At 41.7% G+C, this 22,837-nt stretch overlaps 1 protein-coding gene across 1 annotated transcript in view; it reads left to right on the plus strand.

Moving 5' to 3' along the window:
* The window catches only part of DMC1 (DNA meiotic recombinase 1), a 375,853-nt gene that overhangs the window by 270,820 nt on the left and 82,196 nt on the right, over positions 1-22,837 (plus strand). Inside the window, exon 12 of the mRNA XM_073591924.1 lies at positions 19,095-19,155. Coding sequence (XP_073448025.1) covers positions 19,095-19,155 — 61 coding nt within the window. The remainder of the gene's footprint in view (positions 1-19,094; positions 19,156-22,837) is intronic.

The following is a 22,837-nucleotide window of genomic DNA, read 5'->3' on the forward strand; positions in this document are numbered from 1 at the left end:
ATTGGTTTGCACAAAGTTATAACGTCTACAATCTAGGGTACATTTTCTGGAATTGACGCAGCTTTGTGACTGTCTATCGCATTTCTTGAGGTGCTAAAATGGCAGGGCAGTAACAAACACCCCCAAATGACCCCATATTGGAAAGTAGACACCCCAAGGAATTTTCTGAGAGGCTTGTTGAGCTTTTGAATACTTTTTTTGTCAAGTGATTGAAAAATGACAAAAAAAATAAAACATTTTACACAAAGTTGTCACTGAAATGATATATTGCTCAAACATGGGCATATGTGAAATTATACCCAAAAATACATTCTGCTGCTTCTCGTGAGTACAGGGATACCACATGTGTGGGACTTTGTGGCAGTTTAGCTGAGTACAGGACCCTGAAAACCAATCACCGTCTTCAGGCTTTCTAAGGGCGTAAATTCTTGATTTCACTCCTCACTACTGATAGGGAAAGTCCAGAACGTAAGGACTTTCAATGACGTTGACTGCTGAAGCCAAATTATAGATGATGTATTTATTATACAAGCCCATAGTTTTAGCTATAGGCAGGGAGAACAATACAGTAAGTACATGGTGACATTCAATATGATTGTTCTGACTGAAGCTGGGACCTAACTAGCTTTTAGAGTCCCCTACTTTCCCTTACATCACAGTGCACCCCCCTTCCTTATGCTGCTGCTAGGAAGAAGCTGGAAGCATTGCTTGAAAGCAGAAAGTAAGAGTCTGGAGGAGGACCAGAGGAGGGCTGGAGCTCTCCTGCAGCTGCAGGAGAGGTGAGAGGGCCACATGGAATGGCCTGGAGGGCTGGATTCGGCGACGGACCTTGTGTTTGACACCTGTGCTCTAGGGCATTGAAACTCGTTACATTTCAAAGCTCATACATGTCAGATCATAACACAACATAAAATTTAGCACCTAATTTTGTAAATAGGAACAAGAAACTGGGCAGTACAGACTCAGATGACTGCATCAATATTTAGCTAGTGGGGGGAGTGAAACCTATCAATGTTGACATATGAAAATAGAAACACTTTAGAACAATACTTCCATTGGTGAATTGTCTTTGAAGGCTGTGGTCTCCTTCTGTTTGGAAAACCTTAAATCAATCAACTCAGGGCATAGAACTAATCTGAGGAATAAGTATCAACATTTTAGTAAAAACACATTATATTTTCCTCCTAAAAATAAACCAAAGGTTAGAGATATTTAGCATACAGTAAGCATTTTGAACATTTTCTTTCTTAGATGTTTTACCAGTGCACTTTTTCTAATACCAAAAAAATTTTGACGTCAAACTAAATGTTACCACGTGGATTTTATGTATGGTATACCATTACTATAAAAAAAAAAACTATTATTCACCATGGTTAAAAATGAGCAGCTCAAAAAACTAATTTTTTATAAGTTCCCCTTTGTCTTGCAAGACAGTTATACTTCACCATACTGAGCACATGGGAAAACTTCTTCCAAAACTGTTTCTTCTATGGAAACAAAGATTACCGTTAATAGACACACACATATAAATATACATTATTAGGAGGTATTACTTTCTCTTTTTTTTTTGTTTTTGTTTACAGTTCACTCAGCTCACTCAGTTTGCAATACAGCTGTTCACACACACACACAAGCCATTCAATTTAACCTGTGTCAAAGAAAAAGGTGGGGGCTCGTTGCTCCTTTAAACTATAAAACACCATTCCTTATTTTTAAACTTTAATCATTAGTGAAAAAAGGTTTTTTCTTACTAATTTAATTTTATTAAATGTATTGGGTGTGGTTCCAATGACCACATGATCAGCCACCCCAGCAAGTATTTAATTTAACGATTTTCAGCTCACAGTTTTTAGGTTAACCTTTCTTTTAGAATAAGCAAATATAATAATTTATTTTTCTTTTTCATATTAAATTGACCACAGTGCAAAATGACTACACATTGCACACGAAATTTATAATTTTAAGTAAAAAATTTTTTATACCCAAATTTATATAGATCAAATTGTTCTTTTAAGTCAGAAATACAATTTTTAGTCTATTTTTAAGGTCACACTTTACAGACAAAATATTTTTCTTGCTTCTAAAAGTTGCAATGACCAACATTCCACTGACTTGTTACCTGTAAATGTCCACGTGGCAATGTTCCATCATTTTAAAACATACATAACAAACACAAAACACAATCATCATGCCACCCATATTCATACTGTGTTACTATTATTTCACATTCATCAGTCCCTACCCTCAAGGAGCTTACAATCCTAAGGTCCCTAACTCACATTCATACATACACTAGGGACAGTTTAGACAGGATCCAATTAACCTACCAGCATTTCTCCAGAGTGTAGGAGTACCCGGAGGAAACCCATGCAGGCAAAGGGAGAACACGCAAACTCCATGTAGGTAAAGTCGTGGTTTGAATCAACTGTTTTGCTGATACAGCACTTTGGGCATATTAATACAACTAACATGACATAACAATCCATGGATCTCACACACATATATACAACAAACATAACTCTCACACTTAGCCAACTACACCCTGTAGACAAAAATATTTCTCTAATAAAACTGCATTTTCCCTTCTTTTTTTTTTTTTTTGTCATTTGTTTTAGCCTTCTAGTGGTAGAAAAGCATCTTGATTGTTATCATTACCTTTGAGAGAAACATCAGCATACATATTATTCTCAAAGGCTTTATTGGACACTGGTTGGCCTTCTTGTCAATATCTATCCAGGTTAGAGGACTCCCTTTGTTCTAATTCAAGTTCATTTTGAGGTTTAGCTTGATCATTTTTGCAAAATTTGGCATAATGGCCCCTTTTGCGACATTTGTAACATGTCACATTAGAGGGATCATGTTTTCCTGACTTAAAATGTTTTTTATTTGTTTTATGCCTACTATTTTCAGGTACAAATTTACCATTAGGACCTGCATACATTACTTTTTGTGGTCTGGCTTTCTCTTTTTCCTCTATATCTCGTATTATAGAAAAGGACCCCATTGTCCTCCATTCTGGTCTTATCGTTTTTATTCTGTCACTCACTTTTTTGTTTAACCCACTCATCAAAGCACTCGTAAGGATTCCATCAATCACTTCCTCATTTGCATTCTGACAACATGCAGCAACATCCTCACTCATTCTTTGAAAGAACATATCACATGTCTCCTTCACCCCTGGGTTGTCTGCAATAGACCAGCCCAATCACCCCCCTTGTATTGTTTTTGTACCTGTGTACAGAAGGTGTTAATCCATTCCTCACCCTCTTTCACATCAGTATTTGGTATAGGTTCTTTCAGACTGCCACTGGTATTAATAATTTGATTAGTGATTTGGACACCCAGGCATGCACAACAAACTCTGTACATATCATATGCTGAACACTGGTAAGCAATTTGTAATGCTTTCATCTTTTTAGTGAAAGCGTGTGGATTTCTTTCAGGGTCAGGCATGGTTTCTATTATTATCTGTAAATCAGAGTTAGTGATGGGGACAAGCCAGGTGACAGTAGTCCTTGCCCCGTCATTTGCTGTTATCAACTGAGTTCTCACAGGCCCCCAAAAATTAGATTGATTGGTTGAAATAGGGGACATGGGAGGCTGATGTGTTATCACAGGTCTCCCTGAGGGGGAGGAAGTTAGGATGGCTGAGATCCCCTCTGCTAGTGGTATTGTAGAATCTGCACCTATTGTTGTTTCTGGCTGGGGGGGGGGGGGGGTGGGTGCAGATAAATTATGCACAGTGGAACTGTTTGCTGCTCTTTGATCATTATAAGTAGGTGGAGGTGGTAATGTAGGGTATAATCTGCTTACAGTCATTTCAGCAATATTGTCATCAGGCTCTTCAGCACTGTATTCATATAACTTTCTCACAGGGCAATAGGTTTCTTTCAATCTCGTTTTCAGCATGATTTTACACTGCTCACTTGCATGCATCCGTTTAGCTAATGCCTGCTTGTCTTTTCTTGTTTTAAAAGTACTTGGATAGTATTTTTTACATTCATTCCAGAACTTAGGGGCAAGTTTCCCTTCTAGAGGTATAAACCCTTGTGTGCCTCTGTTCCATTTCTTCAGGGAACGGACCGTCCCTGCTCCAAAGTTATATATCATATAATCTTTGGCAGACCAGGAAGGGTTCACAATAGGATCACACAGATCCTCCTCTGAGGCGTACGCAGTGGCACAGTTCCCCATCTCACACGGTGATGAGACTTCCTGAAGAATTAATCTATTACTAGATCCCCACGTCACACAGACACAGTGAATCTTAAATAGCAGGAACGGTATATGTGGCCCCAAACCTGGCCAAGGTTCTATACCAGACTATACACTGCACAAATCAGCCACACAGACTGACCGGCACACAACTAAAAAAAGAGTTCAGTTACACAAACTGAACGGGGTTACACAGACAGATTAAAATAGTTTACAAATGTAAAGATGCTCCCTTAGACAAGGCAGGACACACACAGCATCACATATTCCAACAAATTGTGCAGTACAGTAACAAAAATCTCAATAGGAGAAAATTCTAGAGTATAGAATCTGACATTTATGCTTCCCTGAAGTCTTCCACATCAGTTTATAGGCACTGTGCAGAATAGGAGAGATAGTACATCTACTTATTGTGTAGTTTTATGGAGAACTACGCAAATGCGAAAAGTAAATCAGAATTTCATTCAAAACTGGTACTAAGGATTGAAGCGGCGCTGTTTTTTTAAGCAGGCCGTCACCCTCGGCAATAAACCAGGGCCTCACCACACATAGTACCTTATCAGCCACAGCCTATGAATGATCCCTTGAGTCTAAAGACCCGATTCCTGACCTGCGCGGTCCCCCGACACAGGAAATGCAGAAATCCTAACTACGCACACATTGTGCCTGAAATAAGGCAAGTCATTCACACAGAACACACACTTGCAAGGACAGTAATAAGTACAGATAGTATGGAAAGTAAAAAAGAAACGTAAAAAAAATAACAAAATTCAACAGTCAAGGTTCTTGGAAAGAGTACTTCTACATGACACCAACTTACGCAAATCAGTACTGCACAAGGGGAAATCACAGTAAGCAGAAAGTTAGCTTACCTTAGCCAGTTTCCAGCTTGTGTTGTCCTGTTCTGCGTCTCAGGGGCGTCTGCAAAGTATCGATTTCCGGCTTCGAAGGACCAATTGATAGGGAAAGTTCAGAACTTAAGGACTTTCAATAACGTTGACTGCTGAAGCCAAATTATAGATGATGTATTTATTATACAAGCCCATAGTTTTAGCTATAGGCAGGGAGAACAATACAGTAAGTACATGGTGACATTCAATATAATTGTTCTGACTGAAGCTGGGACCTAACTAGCTTTTATACTCTATACATAGCTGTGGGCTACCTTGTAAGTCTCTTTGAAGTCCTGATTAAATTGTTGGTCATTTACAATGCTAAACAGATGGTCAATTCACATGGTCAATTCACATATAGATGTCACTTCCCAATCTCTGTGGGAAATCAGAGATAAACCTTTCCACAGCTGAAGGTGTGAATGGCATTTGACCACAACCAAAAAACAGCTGTTAACTCATACATCCTGTAACTAAACATTTGTAAAATATCTCTGCTTAATCAGAATACATGTTTTGATAATCATAACTAAATGTTTGATAAATAAATCGTTATTCCATTTACCCTATCACTACCTATCACAGTTTCGGAGGCCATGATATGCCAAGATAGCACAAAAAAACCCCAAATGACCCCATTTTGGAAAGTAGACACAACAAGCTATTTGCTGAGAGGCATGTTGAGTATTTCGCTTTTTGTCACCAAGTTTTGAAAATTGAAAAAAGAAAAACAAAATACATTTTCCTTTTCTCTCTTCATTTTCAAAAATAAATGAGAGCTGCAAATATTCACCATGCCTCTTAGCAAATACCTTGGGGTGTCTAATTTCCAAAATGGGGTAATTTTGGGGGGTTTTGTGCTATCTTGACATTTTAGGGCCTCCGAAACTGTGATAGGTAGTGAGGAGTGAAATCACCATTTTACGCCCTTTGAGAGCCTGAAGGCAGTGCTTGGTTTTCGGGGTCCTGTACACGGCTAGGCTCCCAAAAAGTCTCACACATGTGGTATCCCCATACTCAGGAGAAGCAGCAGAATGTATTTTGGGGTGGAATTTCATATATGCCCATGGCATGTTTGAGCAATATATCATTCGGTGACAACTTTGTGAAAAAGAAAAAAAAATATATTGTCATTTTCCCGAAACTTGTGGGAAAATATAAAATATTCCATGGACTCAACATGCCTCTCGGCAAATAGCTTGGGGTGTCTACTTTCCAAAATGGGGTCGTTTGGGGGGGGGGGGGGGGGGGGGGGTTGTGCTATCTGGGCATTTCATGGCCTCCGAAACTGTGATAGGTAGTGAGGAGTGAAATCAAAAATTTACGCCCTTAGAAAGCTTGAAGGTGGTGCTTGGTTTTCGGGGTCCTGTGCGTGGCTAGACTGCCAAAAAGTCCCACACGTGGTATACCCGTACTCAGGAGAAGCAGCAGAATGTATTTTGGGGTGGAATTTCACATATGCCCATGATATGTGTGAGCAATATATCATTTAGTGACAACTTTGTGAAAAATAAAATAAAAATGTATTGTAATTTTCCCAAAACTTGTGCCAAAATATAAAGTATTCTATGCACTCAACATGCCTATCAGCAAATAGCTTGGGGTGTCTACTTTCCAAAAAGTGGTCATTTGGGGGAGGTTTTGAACTGTCCTGGTATTTTATGCACAACATTAGAAGCTTATGCCATACATCAACCACTCTTCTAGCCACAAAGCCTTTTCTGACACTTTTTGTTTACATGAAAAAATATTTTTTTCTTGCTAAAAAATTACTTTGAACCCCCAAACATTATATATTTTTTTAAAGCAAAGGTCCTACAGATTAAAATGGTGAGTGTTGCACATTTTTTTTTTTTTCACACAGTATTTGCGCTGAGATTTTTCAAACGCATGTATTTGGGAAAAAAATCACTTTTTTTTAAATTTAATGCACTAAAACACACTATATTGCCCAAATGTTTGGTAAAGTATAAAAGATGATCTTATGCCGAGTACATAGTTACCAAACATGACATTCTTTAAAATTGCGCACAACTGTGCAGCGGTGACAAACTACATACATTTTTAAAAGTCTTTACAGGTTACCACTTTAGATTTACAGAGGAGGTCTACTACTGAAGTTACTGCCCTCAATCTGATGTTCACGGTGATACCTTACATGCATGGTGCAATTGCTGTTTACATATGACACGAGACCGACGCTTGCGTTCACCTTTGCGCTCAAGTACAGGGGGGGCGGGTATTTTTTTTATTTAATATTATTATTTATTTTGCTTTTTTATTTTATTTTTGCACTAATACTTTCATTTTTTTAAATCATTTTTATTGTTATCACAGAGAATGTATATATCCCATATGATAGCAATAGGTAGTGACAGGTACTCTTTTAAAATAAAATTGGGGTCTATTAGACTGTAGATCTCTCCTCTGCCCTCAAAGCATCTGACCACACCAAGATTGGTGTGATCAGATGCTTTCCCAATGGCGCTGTTTATATCTGGCAAAGCCTAAGTCATGAAATGCTCGTAGCTTCCGGTTTCTTAGGCCATATAGATGATTAGAGCCATTCTGGTCTCCAATCAGCTCTATGGTCAGCTGGCGCAACCACCAGCTGCATTATCAGGTTCCCCGATGGGACAGGAGAGCCCAAGAAAACCATGGAAGACGGCGAGAGGTGGGGGGAAGGTCCCTCCCATTGCTTGTAAAATCAGTCTAGAGGCTGGCTGGAAAGAACGATACCAAGATGATACCTAAACCTGCAGGCATCATTCTGGTATAACCACTCAAAATCTAGCAACATACCAGTACGTGGCTGGCCCTTGTTGGGAATATATTATATTGTTCTTTTTTTTCATGCAGCCTGTGGGCTGAACGAAAAAAAGAGATTGATCAGTGGGTATGCCCACCATTAGAATACTGCCCTGCATCCACCCACTTATAATGATGGGCATACATGCACCGTTTTTTTTTAAAATATGATGGTGAAATCACCTCCTACAGTGCTGGAGTCACCAATTTACGTATCATGAGAGCAAACCCTGTTGCTGTCAAGATAAATAAATCAGTACTGCAGCTGAATGGCGTTCCTAAAAAAAGCAAACAATGGTAACAATAAAACATTAACTCAATAAAATAAATTTTTTTATTGCAATCTGTGCCTAAAAAATATGTGCCGAAGCATGGGGGCAATCCGCCCCTAATGTTAGGAGCAAACCGCCCCTCCACCCCTGCCCCCATGCTTCAGCATATACGCTCAATTTTTTTTAACTGTGGTGGTGAAATCACCTCCTACAGCGCTGGAGTTGCTGATTTATGTATCGTGAGAGCAAACGCTTTTGCTGTCAAGATAAATAGTGCTGCAGCTGAATGGCGTATCTACAAAGAAAATAATGGTTAACAATAAAACACAGTAAATAGTAAAGTATAAAAGAATTACATACTTGCAAAGTAAACATGATAAAACATAGTAACATTAAAACTTTGCAGTTATAAAATACAGTGAAACAGAGCAGAACAATAGAGAAGAACAAATAAACAGCTATTTTTGGATTTTTTATTTTATAATTTTTTTTACACTTTTATTTGTAACTGTAAAGGTTCCAGGTTTGGGTCTCTAAAAATGTGATGGCATCTTTGGAGACCCTGCGAAAGTGTGTCCTTTGACTGTGCAGTGCTGTACCCTACACTAATACTCCACTAGTGTACAACAAGAAGAAGAAGAAAGGAAATGGGACTTTGTATGAGGCAAGTGATTGAATTGTTCAATTTATTTGAAAAATAGCAGATTACATTATGGAAAGTGTCAATCTGTAATACAGGACACAATCCAGTGTAATACATTTGCATAAATATAAAACAATTATACAGAATAGAATACAAAATAATAAATAAGCATATTAATTACAAAAGGACACTCATCCATTCATAAAAGTTCAATGAACATGATCAATTTTTCATGGTAGGCCAAAATTGTCTAAGCATCAGTTTAATATAACTCGACGCACGTTTCATGGCTCTTGCCAATCATCAGGAGTAAGATGATCTGAAAATAAATCAGTAATATCTATAAGTAAGGATATCCTTTAAACAGAGAAACAATCTCTCAAAATAAAGGTGTGTAACTTACAGTGCGGCCAAATGGTGGCGTTCAACCTTGGATCCAAAGGAAGAAGAGGGACAAGGATGATCATCTCACCCGGGGCTGAGGTGAGGAATACCATCCAAGCCAGAAACAGTAGCCAGGTGAAGACCAGGTGACCATGTCACAACCATGTGGTTCTGGTGTGTGCTTATCAGTCCATACTGCTCTGCAATCGTAAGAAAATGAAACCATGTGAAATGAATGTGTGTGAGTAATGAATGGAGCCTATATCAGTGGATGAGTGAAGTCATGAAGTGTATGAACTAAAGAACAAAGAAACAAACCCGCAAAAAATGAAATGAAAAAGTAAGTGATTGTATCCAAATCAAAAGTGGATGATGGACTATGTAATGTGCAAACTAAGAATAAACCCAAAAAGATGTGGTGATAAGTATGAAACAAATAAATTTACCTTGTGTTTGGGTCTGTGACTGGAGATATAGCTGCTGTCCTGCTTGTGTGAATGGTTCATGTGAAATGGTCAGCTGGCCAGCCTGAGCAGCTTATATCAGGCATAGGGCGGGTCCCCACCAGCACCATGAGCCCCAATAGGATGGAGAGAGGGAGTATGCTCAATGCTCAGGTAGGTTAATGCACAGAGCAGAGCATTCAATCATGATGCCAATGCATAGGAGGCAAGGCCCCAGCCCCCAACCTGTATAAGGAATAAGTGGGGGGGAGGGAAAAGACTGTAGAAGATACCCACCTTTCCAGCGACCTGCCACACCTTAACATTAACAGTCTATCACTCATTCACCTTTATATTTCCCCTACAATTAGTTATTTTTACTTCTAACCTTCCTATCATCATATATATTTATAACTCTATACTCTGGTTTCCCTTACAATGAGCCATTTCTTTTTCAATACCTTCATATCATCATATACATTTACAATTTTATATTCTGGTTTTCCTTGCCAGCAATTTGACACTCTATGGGATACAATATAATGTACTTCCTTGTTCGGCCATGGATGAGCCCCCTTTTCGGGGGGAGTGGGGGTGATGGGGTGCCTTGTCTGACCCTGGGGTTGCGATACATGGCAGTCTTTTCCCTCCCCCCCCCACTTATTCCTTATACAGGTTGGGGGCTGGGGCCTTGCCTCCTATGCATCGGCATCATGATTGAATGCTCTGCTGGGTGCATTAACCTGCCTGAGCATTGAGCATACTCCCTCTCTCCATCCTATTGGGGCTCATGGTGCTGGTGGGGACCTGCCCTATGCCTGATATAAGCTGCTCAGGCTGGCCAGCTGACCATTTCACATGAACCATTCACACAAGCAGGACAGCAGCTATGTCTCCAGTCACAGACCCACACACAAGGTAAATTTTTTTGTTTCATACTTATCAGCACATCTTTTTGGGTTTATTCTTAGTTTGCACATTACATTTTCCATCATCCACTTTTGATTTGGATACAATCACTTACTTTTTCATTTCATTTTTTGCGGGTTTGTTTCTTTGTTCTTTAGTTCATACACTTCATCACAACACCATTCATCACTTCATTCATCCACTGATATAGGCTCCATTCATTACTCACACACATTCATTTCACATGGTTTCATTTTCTTACCATTGCAGAGTAGTATGGACTGATAAGCACACACCAGAACCACATGGTTGTGACATGGTCACCTGGTCTTCACCTGGCTGCTGTTTCTGGCTTGGATGGGATTCCTCACCTCAGCCTCTCAGATTATCCTTGTCCCTCTTCTTCCTTTGGATCCAAGGTTGGGTGCCACCATTTGGCCGCACTGTAAGTTACACACCTTTATTTTGAGAGATTGTTTCTCCGTTTAAAGGATATCCTTACTTATAGATATTACTGATTTATTTTCAGATCATCTTACTCCTGATGATTGGCAAAAGCCATGAAACGTGCGTCGAGTTATATTAAACTGATGCTTAGAAAATTTGGGCCTACCATGAAAAATCGATCATGTTCATTGAACTTTTATGAATGGATGAGTGTCCTTTTGTAATTAATATGTTTATTTATTATTTTATATTCTATTCTGTATAATTGTTTTATATTTATGCAAATGTATTACACTGGATTGTGTCCTGTATTACAGATTGACACTTTCCATAATGTAATCTGCTATTTTTCAAATAATAATAATAATAATAAATTGAACAATTCAATCACTTGCCTCATACAAAGTACCATTTCCTTTCTTCTTCTTCTTCTTGTATAAATATTAGGGATGGAGGCTTGCCATTGCTATAATTATGTTGTGTTAGGTCGCCTCTATTATATAACTCCACTAGTGTGTTGTAGCATTGGAAACATTCACCGATGCAGAGAACAGGTTGGTTAGGACAGGAGGGACAATAAAAGCGGGTGTCACGCCTGTATCTGCATTTCCTACAGACACAACATCTTTTTTTGGGGTGTTCTTTGGCCTGAGGTACCATGGAGGACTTCTGGGAAGTGCCTCTCATGCAGCCGGCCCACTGCATTTGCATTGGGAAGTTGGGCCACAGCACCATCTGGAAACAAGGGCTGTGATGATCTCTTCCTGGAATTTAAGGAAGGATCCAGTTCATCCATGATGCCTTGTATTGCACATAAGCATTCAGCAGAGCCAATTGAAATAGGTATACAGACTGAAATTTCATGATATTTACCTATATAAACCCTACTGTAAAACAATGAGCTTACTTTATAGATCCTTGTAAACTTACTTTATGTACCTTTTTAACATTGTATACTCAATAAACTTCTTTTGACAAGGAAATAGGTATACAGACAATTTTTTGTTCCAGCGTCTGGCCTTACGGGCAGTTAGGTATGGTGCCAACAACTGGTCGTTGAGGTCCACCCCTCCCATATTTAGGTTGTATTTGTGAACACAGAGGGGTTTCTCCACAACACCAGTTGCCGTTTGAATTTGGACAGTCGTATTTGAGTGAAGGGAGGACAGAATGAAAACATTCAGATTAGCCCTCCACTTCAATGCAAGCAAATTATTACACTTCAAGCAGGCTCTCTCCCCCAGTCTGAAATTCTACAAGCCGCTGGGGTAAGCCCCGGCGATTAGATTGCATTGTACCACATGTGCCAATTCCATGATCAAACAAGTGACTAAAAAGTGGCACGCTCGTGTAATAATTGTCCACGTACAAGTGGTACCCCTTTCCGAATAAGGGTGACACCAAGTCCCACACAATCTTACCAGCGCTCCCTATGTAGTTTGGGCAGTTCTCGGGCTCCACGTGACTATCTTTTCCCTCGTAAACCATAAATCTATATGTATAGCCTGTTGCCCTGTCACAGAGCTTATACAACTTGACCTCATATCTGGCACGCTTGCTGGGAAGATACTGTTTGAAAGACAAGCGGTCAGAATATTTAATCAGGGACTCATCATCCCAGACAACTTGATCGGGAGTAAACAAGGCTGCAAACTGTCGAAGTGGTTTACTAGGGGCTGAATTTTGTATTCAAATTTAGGGTCACCCCGAGGACGACAGAGTTCATTGTCATTAAAATGCATGAACCGTAAGATCTGCTCGTATCATGTCCTGGCCATCGATGCACAGAACACAGGCATATGGTGAATTGGGTCAGTAGACCAATATGACCGCAACTCACTTTTTTTAACTTCGCCCATGAGGAGGGATAGGCCCAGAAAGGTCTTAAATTTGGAAACTGTCATAGGTTTCCATTCTCTGGCAAGGGTCAACTGGGGATTAGCAGCGATGAATTGACCAACATACAAATTGCTCTGGTCCACAATAGATCTATTAAGATCTTCCGTGAAAAACAGCGAATAAAAATCGAGTGACGTAAAATCAACTGTTTCCACCTGAATTCCGGGCTGGCCAGTGAATGGGAGACGTACGGGCGCTGCAGAAGTGGTGGGCTCCCAATTAGGATTGGCAAATGCAGCAGGAAGGACACTATGGGCTCGACGGGTCTGTGTTTGTCTACTTGATGTCTGCGGGATACTACTTGTACTAGCCACCGCACCAGCTTGAATTGTACTTATGGGACTCCCCACGTCACCAAGTGTTACTGCAGTGCTGGATGTACGACCAGGATGTACTAGGCTGCTGGTGCTTGCCAGTTCACCAGAAGGATGAGCGGCACTAGTACTGGCTCTCTGCTCCATACGAGAGCCCTGCGGTTCTTTCACCTCAACAACAGCAGAAGAACGGGGTCGGGTACGCCTGACCTTAGCAGGGACCACTATGCTTCAGAGCTATCTGTCAGGGTGCCACTGCTGTCTACAGGATCGTATTCTGAGCCTGAATCTGACAGATGTGTGACTTCCTCTTCACTCTCATCTGTCATGCTCAGAAATGTGAAGGCCTCTTCATTAGTGTACTTTCGATTGGACATTTTGGCCTCTAAATTTACTGGTACAACTAGTGAGACTCACGGGCAAAAAAAGCACCTGGTTGTCAGAGTCTGCTTCAGTCACTACCAAAGCGTTCGTAGGGATCAGGCCTGACTCTGCAAACACTGCAGTTATATGTGTTGTGTTTTGTAAGTGACAGTGATCGATTGATACTGCACTTGGGTGGGCTGGGCTGGGCGGAGGGGCTAAACGCAGGTGCTAGCAGGTATCTGGGCTGATCCCACTAACACTGCGTTTTTGGGAACCCTAAACTACTGGGGACACTAGTATAGATCAGATCAAAGATATTGATCTGTTCAAACACTATACTAGTAACGGAGGTGTATGGTGCGTGCGTGGGTGTTAGCGCTACTGGCACTAATCTGACTCTCCCTGGGGCTGACGCCAAAACCTGTACTGGGGTCGATCAGGGGGTTAAACCTTTATTCAGCAATATATGGTGGGTACCCTGACGCTATAAAAACCTGACGGTGACAGTAACTAGCTAACTAGCGTCACCCGTGACACTAAATACAGTGATCAGAAATAAGATCTGTACACTATATTAGTGACACTAGTGACAGGGGGGTGAAAGGGTTAACTGGGGGCGCAATCAAGGGGTTAAACCTTTTTGGGGAGTTAGGGGTTACCTGGGCCTACTACTAACTGCCCTAACGCTGATTAGTGTCACAAATGACACCAGTACAGTGATCAGTGAAAAATCTGAAAACTGCACTTGGTGACACAGTGACAGGGAGTGAAGGGGTTAACTCGGAGGGTGATTGGAGGGGTGACAAGTGTGCCTACGTGTACTGGTGTTAGTGTAGTGTTGTGCAAGAGTTCCACAAGTAGAGATGACATTACTTCCCCTGCCTGTGTTTACACTTACACAGGCAGGGGAGGCATTTTATTCACCAGAACCAATCAGCAGGTCCAGGCCAGAAATCATTGGCCTGGACTTGAAGACTGATCGGTTTTGTAATGAATCCGATCGCCGTATAGCTACGGTGATTCGCACAACAGTGCTGATTTGCTGGCAGGCGGTCTTAAAGCGGTTAAATCATAGCGGCTGTTCAGCCTCTTGATCGTTCTTACAGGCAGCGGGAGGGGACGTCTCCCCTCTCCTGCTGTCCTCCGGTGCTTCTCCCGGCTCTCCTGTATGATCGGCGAGAGGGAGAAGGAATCATTCTATGCCGGAAGTTTACCATAGAGAATCCGGCGGGCCAGATGCGGCAGACTTCTTTTAGGCAGTTCCCCTTTCTCAGTTTTGTACCACACCTCTTCAATCCAACGTACTCATGACGTTGAATGAACAAATGTAATCCTTGGACTGCCCAGTGCTTCTGTCCAGCTAGACAAAGCTCTTCTGAACTTGGTGAACCTCCAGTCTTCACACGTCCTGGAAGGTGGTGACAATTGATGCCAGTCTTACAATTCCCTTTAACCTGAGTTGGTCTACAGTTTGCTTGCCAGTGTTCAGTCTTCCTTTAGATGGCAGTATAATCCTAAGCTGAAAAGCTTATGCCCCATACACACGGTCGGACTTTGTTCGGACATTCCGACAACAAAATCCTAGGATTTTTTCCGACGGATGTTGGCTCAAACTTGTCTTGCATACACACGGTCACACAAAGTTGTCGGAAAATCCGATCGTTCTAAACGCGATGACGTAAAACACGTATGTCGGGACTATAAACAGGGCAGTGGCCAATAGCTTTCATCTCTTTATTTATTCTGAGCATGCGTGGCACTTTGTCCGTCGGATTTGTGTACACACGATCGGAATTTCCGACAATGGATTTTGTTGTTGGAAAATTTTATATCCTGCTCTCAAACTTTGTGTGTCGGAAAATCCAATGGAAAATGTGTGATGGAGCCTACACACGGTCGGAATTTCCGACAACAAGGTCCTATCACACATTTTCCGTCTGAAAATCCGACCGTGTGTACGGGGCATTACTGTGTAAGTAAGTTACACCCAGGCCGTGTGGCCTGTTGACCAGGCTGCTGTGTGGCCAAGCCTGTGTGTCTTCTCCTGGCTCCTACCGCTGCCCAGCCGATGATGTCAGCCTATCAGCAGAGCAGGAGGAGCAGCGGATGGAGAGCTCCTCCCATCCCATGCCCGGCTGATAGGATGACATCCTTGGGTGGGCGGAGGAGCCGAGAGAGGACACACGGACTGATAACAGCCTCTGCCCTGCCAAAGGTAGGTGTCCTGTGCAGGGGAGGTAGAGATTGGAATGGAAAGGAGGAGGGGGGGTGCAGACTGCAGGAGCACTGTGATGGAGGAGGTTGTGATAGCTAGGAGCACTGTATTATAAGGGTGACTGCACTATAAAGGGGCACTTTAATCATTACAGTACCCCTTTATATCACAGTGCCCCTTTTAGAGTGCAGTCCCTTTTACATCACAGCCCCCCTTTACATTACAGTGCCCCCTTTACAGAGCAGTCCCTGTTACATTAATGTAAAGGGAACTGCACTGTAAAGGGGCACTGTAATGTAAAGGGGGGCTGTGATCTGAAGGGGAACTGAGGACACTGTGGGACTGCTTTAAAGGCTGAACTGTGATGTAAAAGGGGACTGTGGACACTGATATAAAGGGGGTAACTTGCTGTAAAGGAGGGTTGTGATGTAAAGGGGGACTGAGGACAGACTCCGTGAATATCCCATCCCCTGACCTGTCCACCACAAACCCCCCTTCCCGCTCCCTGGGAATACTGCCAGCCATGAAACGTCCCTGGTGCCAAAAAAGGAAATTATTTTATGGTGACTACAAAAGTCCTATTATACGGATGATCCTCTTATTTTTGTAACAGAATGTTGAGCTATTTCTTTTCAAAATAGGGAGATTTGAGGAGTGTACATTATAGGTAATTATGACTGGGTTTTTGCCTTTATAAAAACTTTAAAGAAATCTTTGTAAGGGAGAACACCGAGACTACTGTTACCAACCTTCTGCAAAACAACATTTTAGGCTTCCGTACAGTTTCTCCTGATTCTTTTTAGTTTGGTTTGTCATCTGTACCTTTTATAAGCCAAGGATTGTTATGTGAACACGAAAAGTGAAGATAATTATTAAATTGTGTAACTTGCAACTGACTCTATTCTGCACAAATGGGAGAGAGACCTGAACGGGGGTTGACATTCCAAGATAGGTTGGAAAAATCCAGATGGGTTGTTCACTTTGCAAGGGAAAGGGTATTTGCCCCAGAGATTAATGAATGTGGTGATGAGCTTTGCAAAGAGTACCCAATCACATGGATGATGTAAGTCAGCAGAGCTTTGCCTCATTCACAGAGCTCTAGGGCAATTTCCCTTGCAAAGTAAAAAGCCTATTTGGCTTTAATAAATTGCCCTTATTTTAATTTAAGGCTCAGCTCACACTGATGCGATGCGAGAAATTCACAGGAATGGCTGCTTTTCCTGCATCGCACCGCATAGCAATTGCACTTTTATACGATCTGCTGTGGGTGTCAATTAATAGTTAACGATACCCCAAAAGCAAGTCGCATATGCTACAATCGGATTGCATGGGTAAGAATACCCACATGATCCGATTCCAGTGCAGCAGAAAAATAAAGGAACCTGCACCTTTTTCTTGTGGATGTGGTGCGTTTTGAGCCATACAAAATAATGCACAGAATAGCATGTAATATGCACAGGAATACAGTGCGATTCCTGTGCGAATCACATGCAGTGTGATGCATCGCATCAGTGTTAGCCTAAAAGAAACATGCTGGGAGATATATAGATATATATATATCTATATATATATAGATATATATATATCTATATATATATATAGGCTGCTACTGCTGATCTCATTCTGAAAACGATAGCTGCCTGGCTGACTCTGACTTTGAATCACTGACCTGGAGAGTATACACCGAGTGAGGTCAGAACTCTTTATCTTCTTACTTGATCTAATTAATACGGAGACTGCTGTTACTGACTTTCTTAACTACTTCAGCCCCGGAAGAATTTGCCTCCCTTAATGACCAGAGTATTTTTTGCGATACGGCACTGCGTCACTATAACTGACAATTGCGCGGTCATGCAACACTGTATCCAAACATAATTGTCGTCCTTTTTTTTTCCCACAAATAGAGCTTTCTTATGGTGGTATTTGATCACCTCTGCAGTTTTTATTTTTTGCGCTATAAACAAAAAAAGAGCGAGAATTTTGAAAAAAAACAAACATTTTTTTTTTACTTTCTGTTATAATACATATCCAAAAAAAAAATATATAAAAAAAACAAATTTATTCAGTTCAGGCCAATATAAATTCATCTACATATTTTTGGTAAAAAAAACGCAATAGGCATATATTGATTGGTTTGCGCAAAAGTTATCACGTCTACAAATTACGGGATCAATTAAGGGACTTTTAAAAAAATGTTTTTACTGGTAATGGCGGCGATCTGCGATTTTTAGCGGGACTGTGACATTGCAGCGAACAAATCTGACCCCAAATTACACTTTTTGGGGACCAGTGACGTGATTACATTGATCAGTGCAATAAAAATGCACTGATCAATGTAAAAAGGACACTGGCAATCAAGGGGTTAAGTGTGTTCCCTCAGCGTGTTCTAACTGTAGGGGAATGAGTGTACTGAAACATGACAGAGATCACTGGGAGCAGTAGATCCCTGTCATGTCACTAGGCAGAACGGGGAAATGTCTTGTTTACATAGGCAGTTCCCCGCTCTGTCTCTCCTTGCCACTATCACGGGCCGCCAGCGGACATAGAGTCCGCGGGCATGCTCCCGCGGCAGGCGTGTGCGCGCCTGCTAGCCTGCTTTTATGGACTGATGTACAGGTACGTCAGTTTGCGCAGGAGAGCCATTCTGCCGACGTATATCAGCTTGAGCCAGTCGGCAAGTGGTTAAGAAGGCATTTCACAGGCTCAGTACAGTCTCTTATGATTCTTTTTAGTTGGCTATATAGTACCTTTTGAATCCAAGGTTGGTTACGTGAACTTGAAAAGTGGAGACTATTATTTCAACGGTGCAAAAATAAGTCTTGGTTGTTTTTTATGTCCTTGGATTCTGGTTAACGTTAAATCTTTATTTCTGTGTTATCAGATATGTATACCTAACCACAAATGTAACCTATCCATATCTGAAGTTTTTACTCACTTGTTATTCTGTAAATGTTAGTTGCCAAGCTGACCTGCTGACCTCTCTGGAAATGAGCTGCCTGATCAACCGAACAATGGTGGAAAAGGAAGCATAAAGCCCTCCACGAGGGCTCACTCACAGACTCAGAACGTATTAAAGAAAACCATGTAGAAAGTATTTTCAGTAGAAGAGTTCAGAAATGGCAACCCCATATTTCTATTCTATACAGGTTTCCCAGTACTTCAGTCTTGCTGGAATCTGTAATAACATTTTTTTTTTCTTCTTACTTTGCAAAATATGTCAACTTATGTCTGCTTCTAACCTCAACAATTAACTTTAAAACAGGTATTTTATTCTCTCTCTTTTCAGAATATAATGTTGCTGTCTTTATCACTAATCAAATGACTGCTGACCCTGGTGCAACAATGACGTAAGTTATATGATATATATATAAATGTAAATTCTATAAACTTAGTCTTGTAGAGTATTAAAGTGGAAGTCCAGTCAAATACTAACTATTCCTAAACCTACTCCCACCCTCATTCTAAGCCCTATTCTAACTACCCTGTAGAGGAAACATGTCTATACATAACTATTCTGAGGGCACTCCCAGCACTAGCTTCAGTGTAGAGGAGGGACAGCCAACAACAGATGCCCAATTGTAAGCCTATGGGTGACGTTACCGCCCAGGCTTTGCAGCCGATCTCTCCGCTTCACTGAAGCCGGTCACTGGGTAGATGTTGATTTTTGTTTTCAATTGTAAAAATGCGTTTACATTTAGTAAACACAGGGAACCAAAAAAAGATTCAACAGTGTTTCTTTACTGGATGTTTATAAGTCTTGTAGTCAGTCTTCTTGGAAATGCGATAACCCTAACTACCAAGACCTGAGGTGTGCCTTTGCCTAGCTGGTCAGTACTCCTAAAAGAGGGCATACCGTGAATGTAAGAATATGAAAAGTGTATGTAACTGCTATAAGAGTAGGAACTTCAGCGCCCCATTAACTTGATGATAAAAGTATGGACTCCCTGTTTGGAATCTGCAAAAGCTACCCCGATCCTAAACAAATGTCTAGAAAATGGTTTTGGATTGAAGCCTAATTTGGCGAGTAAATCCGGACATGAGAACGAACTGCTTTTTGCAGTGAGAGTGTGCGTGGGTAAAGGGAGCAAAAGGCTGTCCAGAGGAGCCACTGCAAAATGATTGCAGAGGTCAAACACTTCAATTGGACACCAGTTACTGTAGTTCTGAAAGTTGTTACAACCAACCCCTGGCCTGTTTGTCTATTCTTGTTATTGGGAAGTTTGTAAAGCGTAGTGAAGAGGGAACTGCCTTGAGCACTAACTGGGTCCTGCGCCAAAAGGGGAAGGAAACAACAAGTCTGAACACCACATAAATCTAGCTGGAACTGGTAGCTGTGACAAATGTAATCATCCCTGTTTTCTCTGAATACCCCTCAGCATGGCTTAGAGAGGGTGAGCCGCAATAATGGACAGACTGTCAGGAGTTTGCAGGGGCCTGAAGTGCTGGACACCTGATAGCTACTTGATAGTGTTGGCGGATTAGGCCAATTCGCTGTGGCACTATGCAGCGAAAACCAGAGTCATGAACCTGAGAAAAATCTTCCAACCCTTGGTATATGCCTTCAGCGTATTCTGGATAATGAACTACTAGCCAGATCGATCACCTGTGTCCAGAATGTGACTAATCTATGACCAGCAGAGAGTAAGGAGGTATCGGTTTGCCCACCAGTTCTGCTCCCAGGTGCTGCAAGAAAAATTTAGGGAGATTAAGCCAAGATAATGCATTGGCTGCGCCATTGTGATTCCCACTGATGAACTCTCCCAGGAAGTGAAACTTGTATGTCAGACCTAGCCATGTCAACCTTCGCATGAAGGACATGATGAGAAGGGACCCAATCTACCTTATTAATAATTAGGCTGTGGCCAAACTATCCATAAAGAACAACACTGAGCTCCCTGACTAACCGGTCCCCATGTGACTGTTCCTGCCAGTATTGGGTAAATATCGAATTATGCGCAAACTTGGGCAGACAAAACTCCCGGGAGTTAACCACTCACGTTCAAAGATGGCTGCAAACTGACTGAGGTAGCGCTGTCTAAAAAACACTCTAGGGGACCGGACCTGCTCGTTGGCTGTGGACTGAACATGGAGATGCCATTCCAGATACGCGGAAACTGGTCCCACATGATTAGATTGGCTCATGCATCTGTTTGTAACCTGACAACTGAGTCAGAGTCCTGATATAGGGGAAGGACCAGTAACCTGGAACAACAGCTCTACCCCCCCCGTGGAATACTTCTCATGGCATGAGGCAAATAATAACGTTCCCGCCATTTTATATCATGCCATTGCCAGAAGGCAGGACTGATAGGAAGTAGCTTGAAAGCATCGGAAATATCAGCTTGGAAAGCCAAGTATCCCTGCCTAACTGTAGAATGTGCTAGATAGCCGGACCCACAGATAATTAATGTGACGAAAAATCTTCAGAACGAATGAGGAATTCAGGCATGGAATGTAAGATGAAATGAAGCACAGACAATCGCAATCAACCGATATTTATTGGAAAATTAGCCACTGACCACCCCGATGGGCCTGACCCTCCACATGCAGAACAGTGGTGAAACAAACGGACTAACCACAACCCTTTGGAAACTTCTGCTTTCAGCAACTCATTGACAATGGAAGCATGACTGTTCTACTGAAGCCCAGTTACTACATTCAAAAGACTGAGTTGCATATCAATATTGCTCCAACATGTCACCACCTCGAATTTTGCCCAAGTGGCCGCCACCTTTGCTGCAAAAGATTGATGATAATCGTAGAAAATGAACCTGTTGTACTTGAGCGCCAAGTCCAACCGAATGCTAGAACGAACTCCGCCACGCCAAATTTGTGGCTAAGCCGGGATCCTTCGTTTTGAGCACCACGAGACCTCCCCGCAAGCAAAACATTGTTCCCTGGAATGTCCTGAGATGCTATTAAAAGAGAGGCCAGGTTGACATCTTTTCTTTCAGAATGTCCTTCTTGATAATGGCAGGGATGAAATGGGCCGGCGACACTGCAGGTAACACTGCTAACGGTAAAGGAGCTACCACAGGAAAGGAAATGACAACATTACCTGCCAGAGCACTGGGAAGAGCAGGAGCTAAGGGCGCAGCTGACACCTCAGCTCTAGTTGAGCTGGCTTCCATCACCCTCATACTGTCTTGCAATTGTAGCATTGGCGTTAAGAGCATATTAAACACCGCGTGAATTTGAGTTAAAAATTATGCACAGAAACATTTTGTGCTGGTGGATGGAAGAGGTTGGGACGGAGTTGAGAATAACAATCTAAAGAGTACTGTCTCCCTGGCTGTAGCCAGGAAAGGGATACCCCTATGATGAAGCTCAGCTATGAACTTAGGAATAGACCAACTCCTTAACGATGGGGTGCTACCATGTTTTGAACCCCCACGCGGGGTTGGAGGGATGAATGCGAATTTGTTGCTTTCCGAAACGTGTGACATGCCCTGATCTAAGGTAACACAAACTAGAGAAAATGAGTACAGACAACCAGAAACATGAAAAACAACAACACACCTTTGTACCTAACTAAGTATATGGACAGTATGTACAGTATCCCACAAAAATGAGTACACCCCTCACATTTTTGCAAATATATTATTATATCTTTTCGTGTGACACTGAAGAAATTACACTTTGCTACAATGTAAAGTAGTGAGTGTACAGCTTGTATAACAGTGTAAATTTGCTGTCCCCTCAAAATAACTCAACACACAGCCATTTAATGTCTAAACCGCTCGCAACAAAAGTGAGTACACCCCCTAAGTTAAAAATTTAAAAATTTAAAAAAAACTCCTCCACTATCCATTTGAGGATGCCCCACAGATGCTCAATAGGGTTTAGATCCGGAGACATGCTTAGCCAGTCCATCACCTTTACCCTCAGCTTCTTTAGCAAGGCAGTGGTCATCTTGGAGGTGTGTTTGGGGTCGTTGTCATGTTGGAATACTGCCCTGCGGCCCAGTCTCTGAAGGGAGGGGATCATGCTCTGCTTCAGTATGTCACAGTACATGTTGGCATTCATGGT

Source organism: Aquarana catesbeiana, linkage group LG07, assembly GCF_042186555.1.
Source record: "Aquarana catesbeiana isolate 2022-GZ linkage group LG07, ASM4218655v1, whole genome shotgun sequence".
Lineage (NCBI taxonomy): Eukaryota > Metazoa > Chordata > Amphibia > Anura > Ranidae > Aquarana > Aquarana catesbeiana.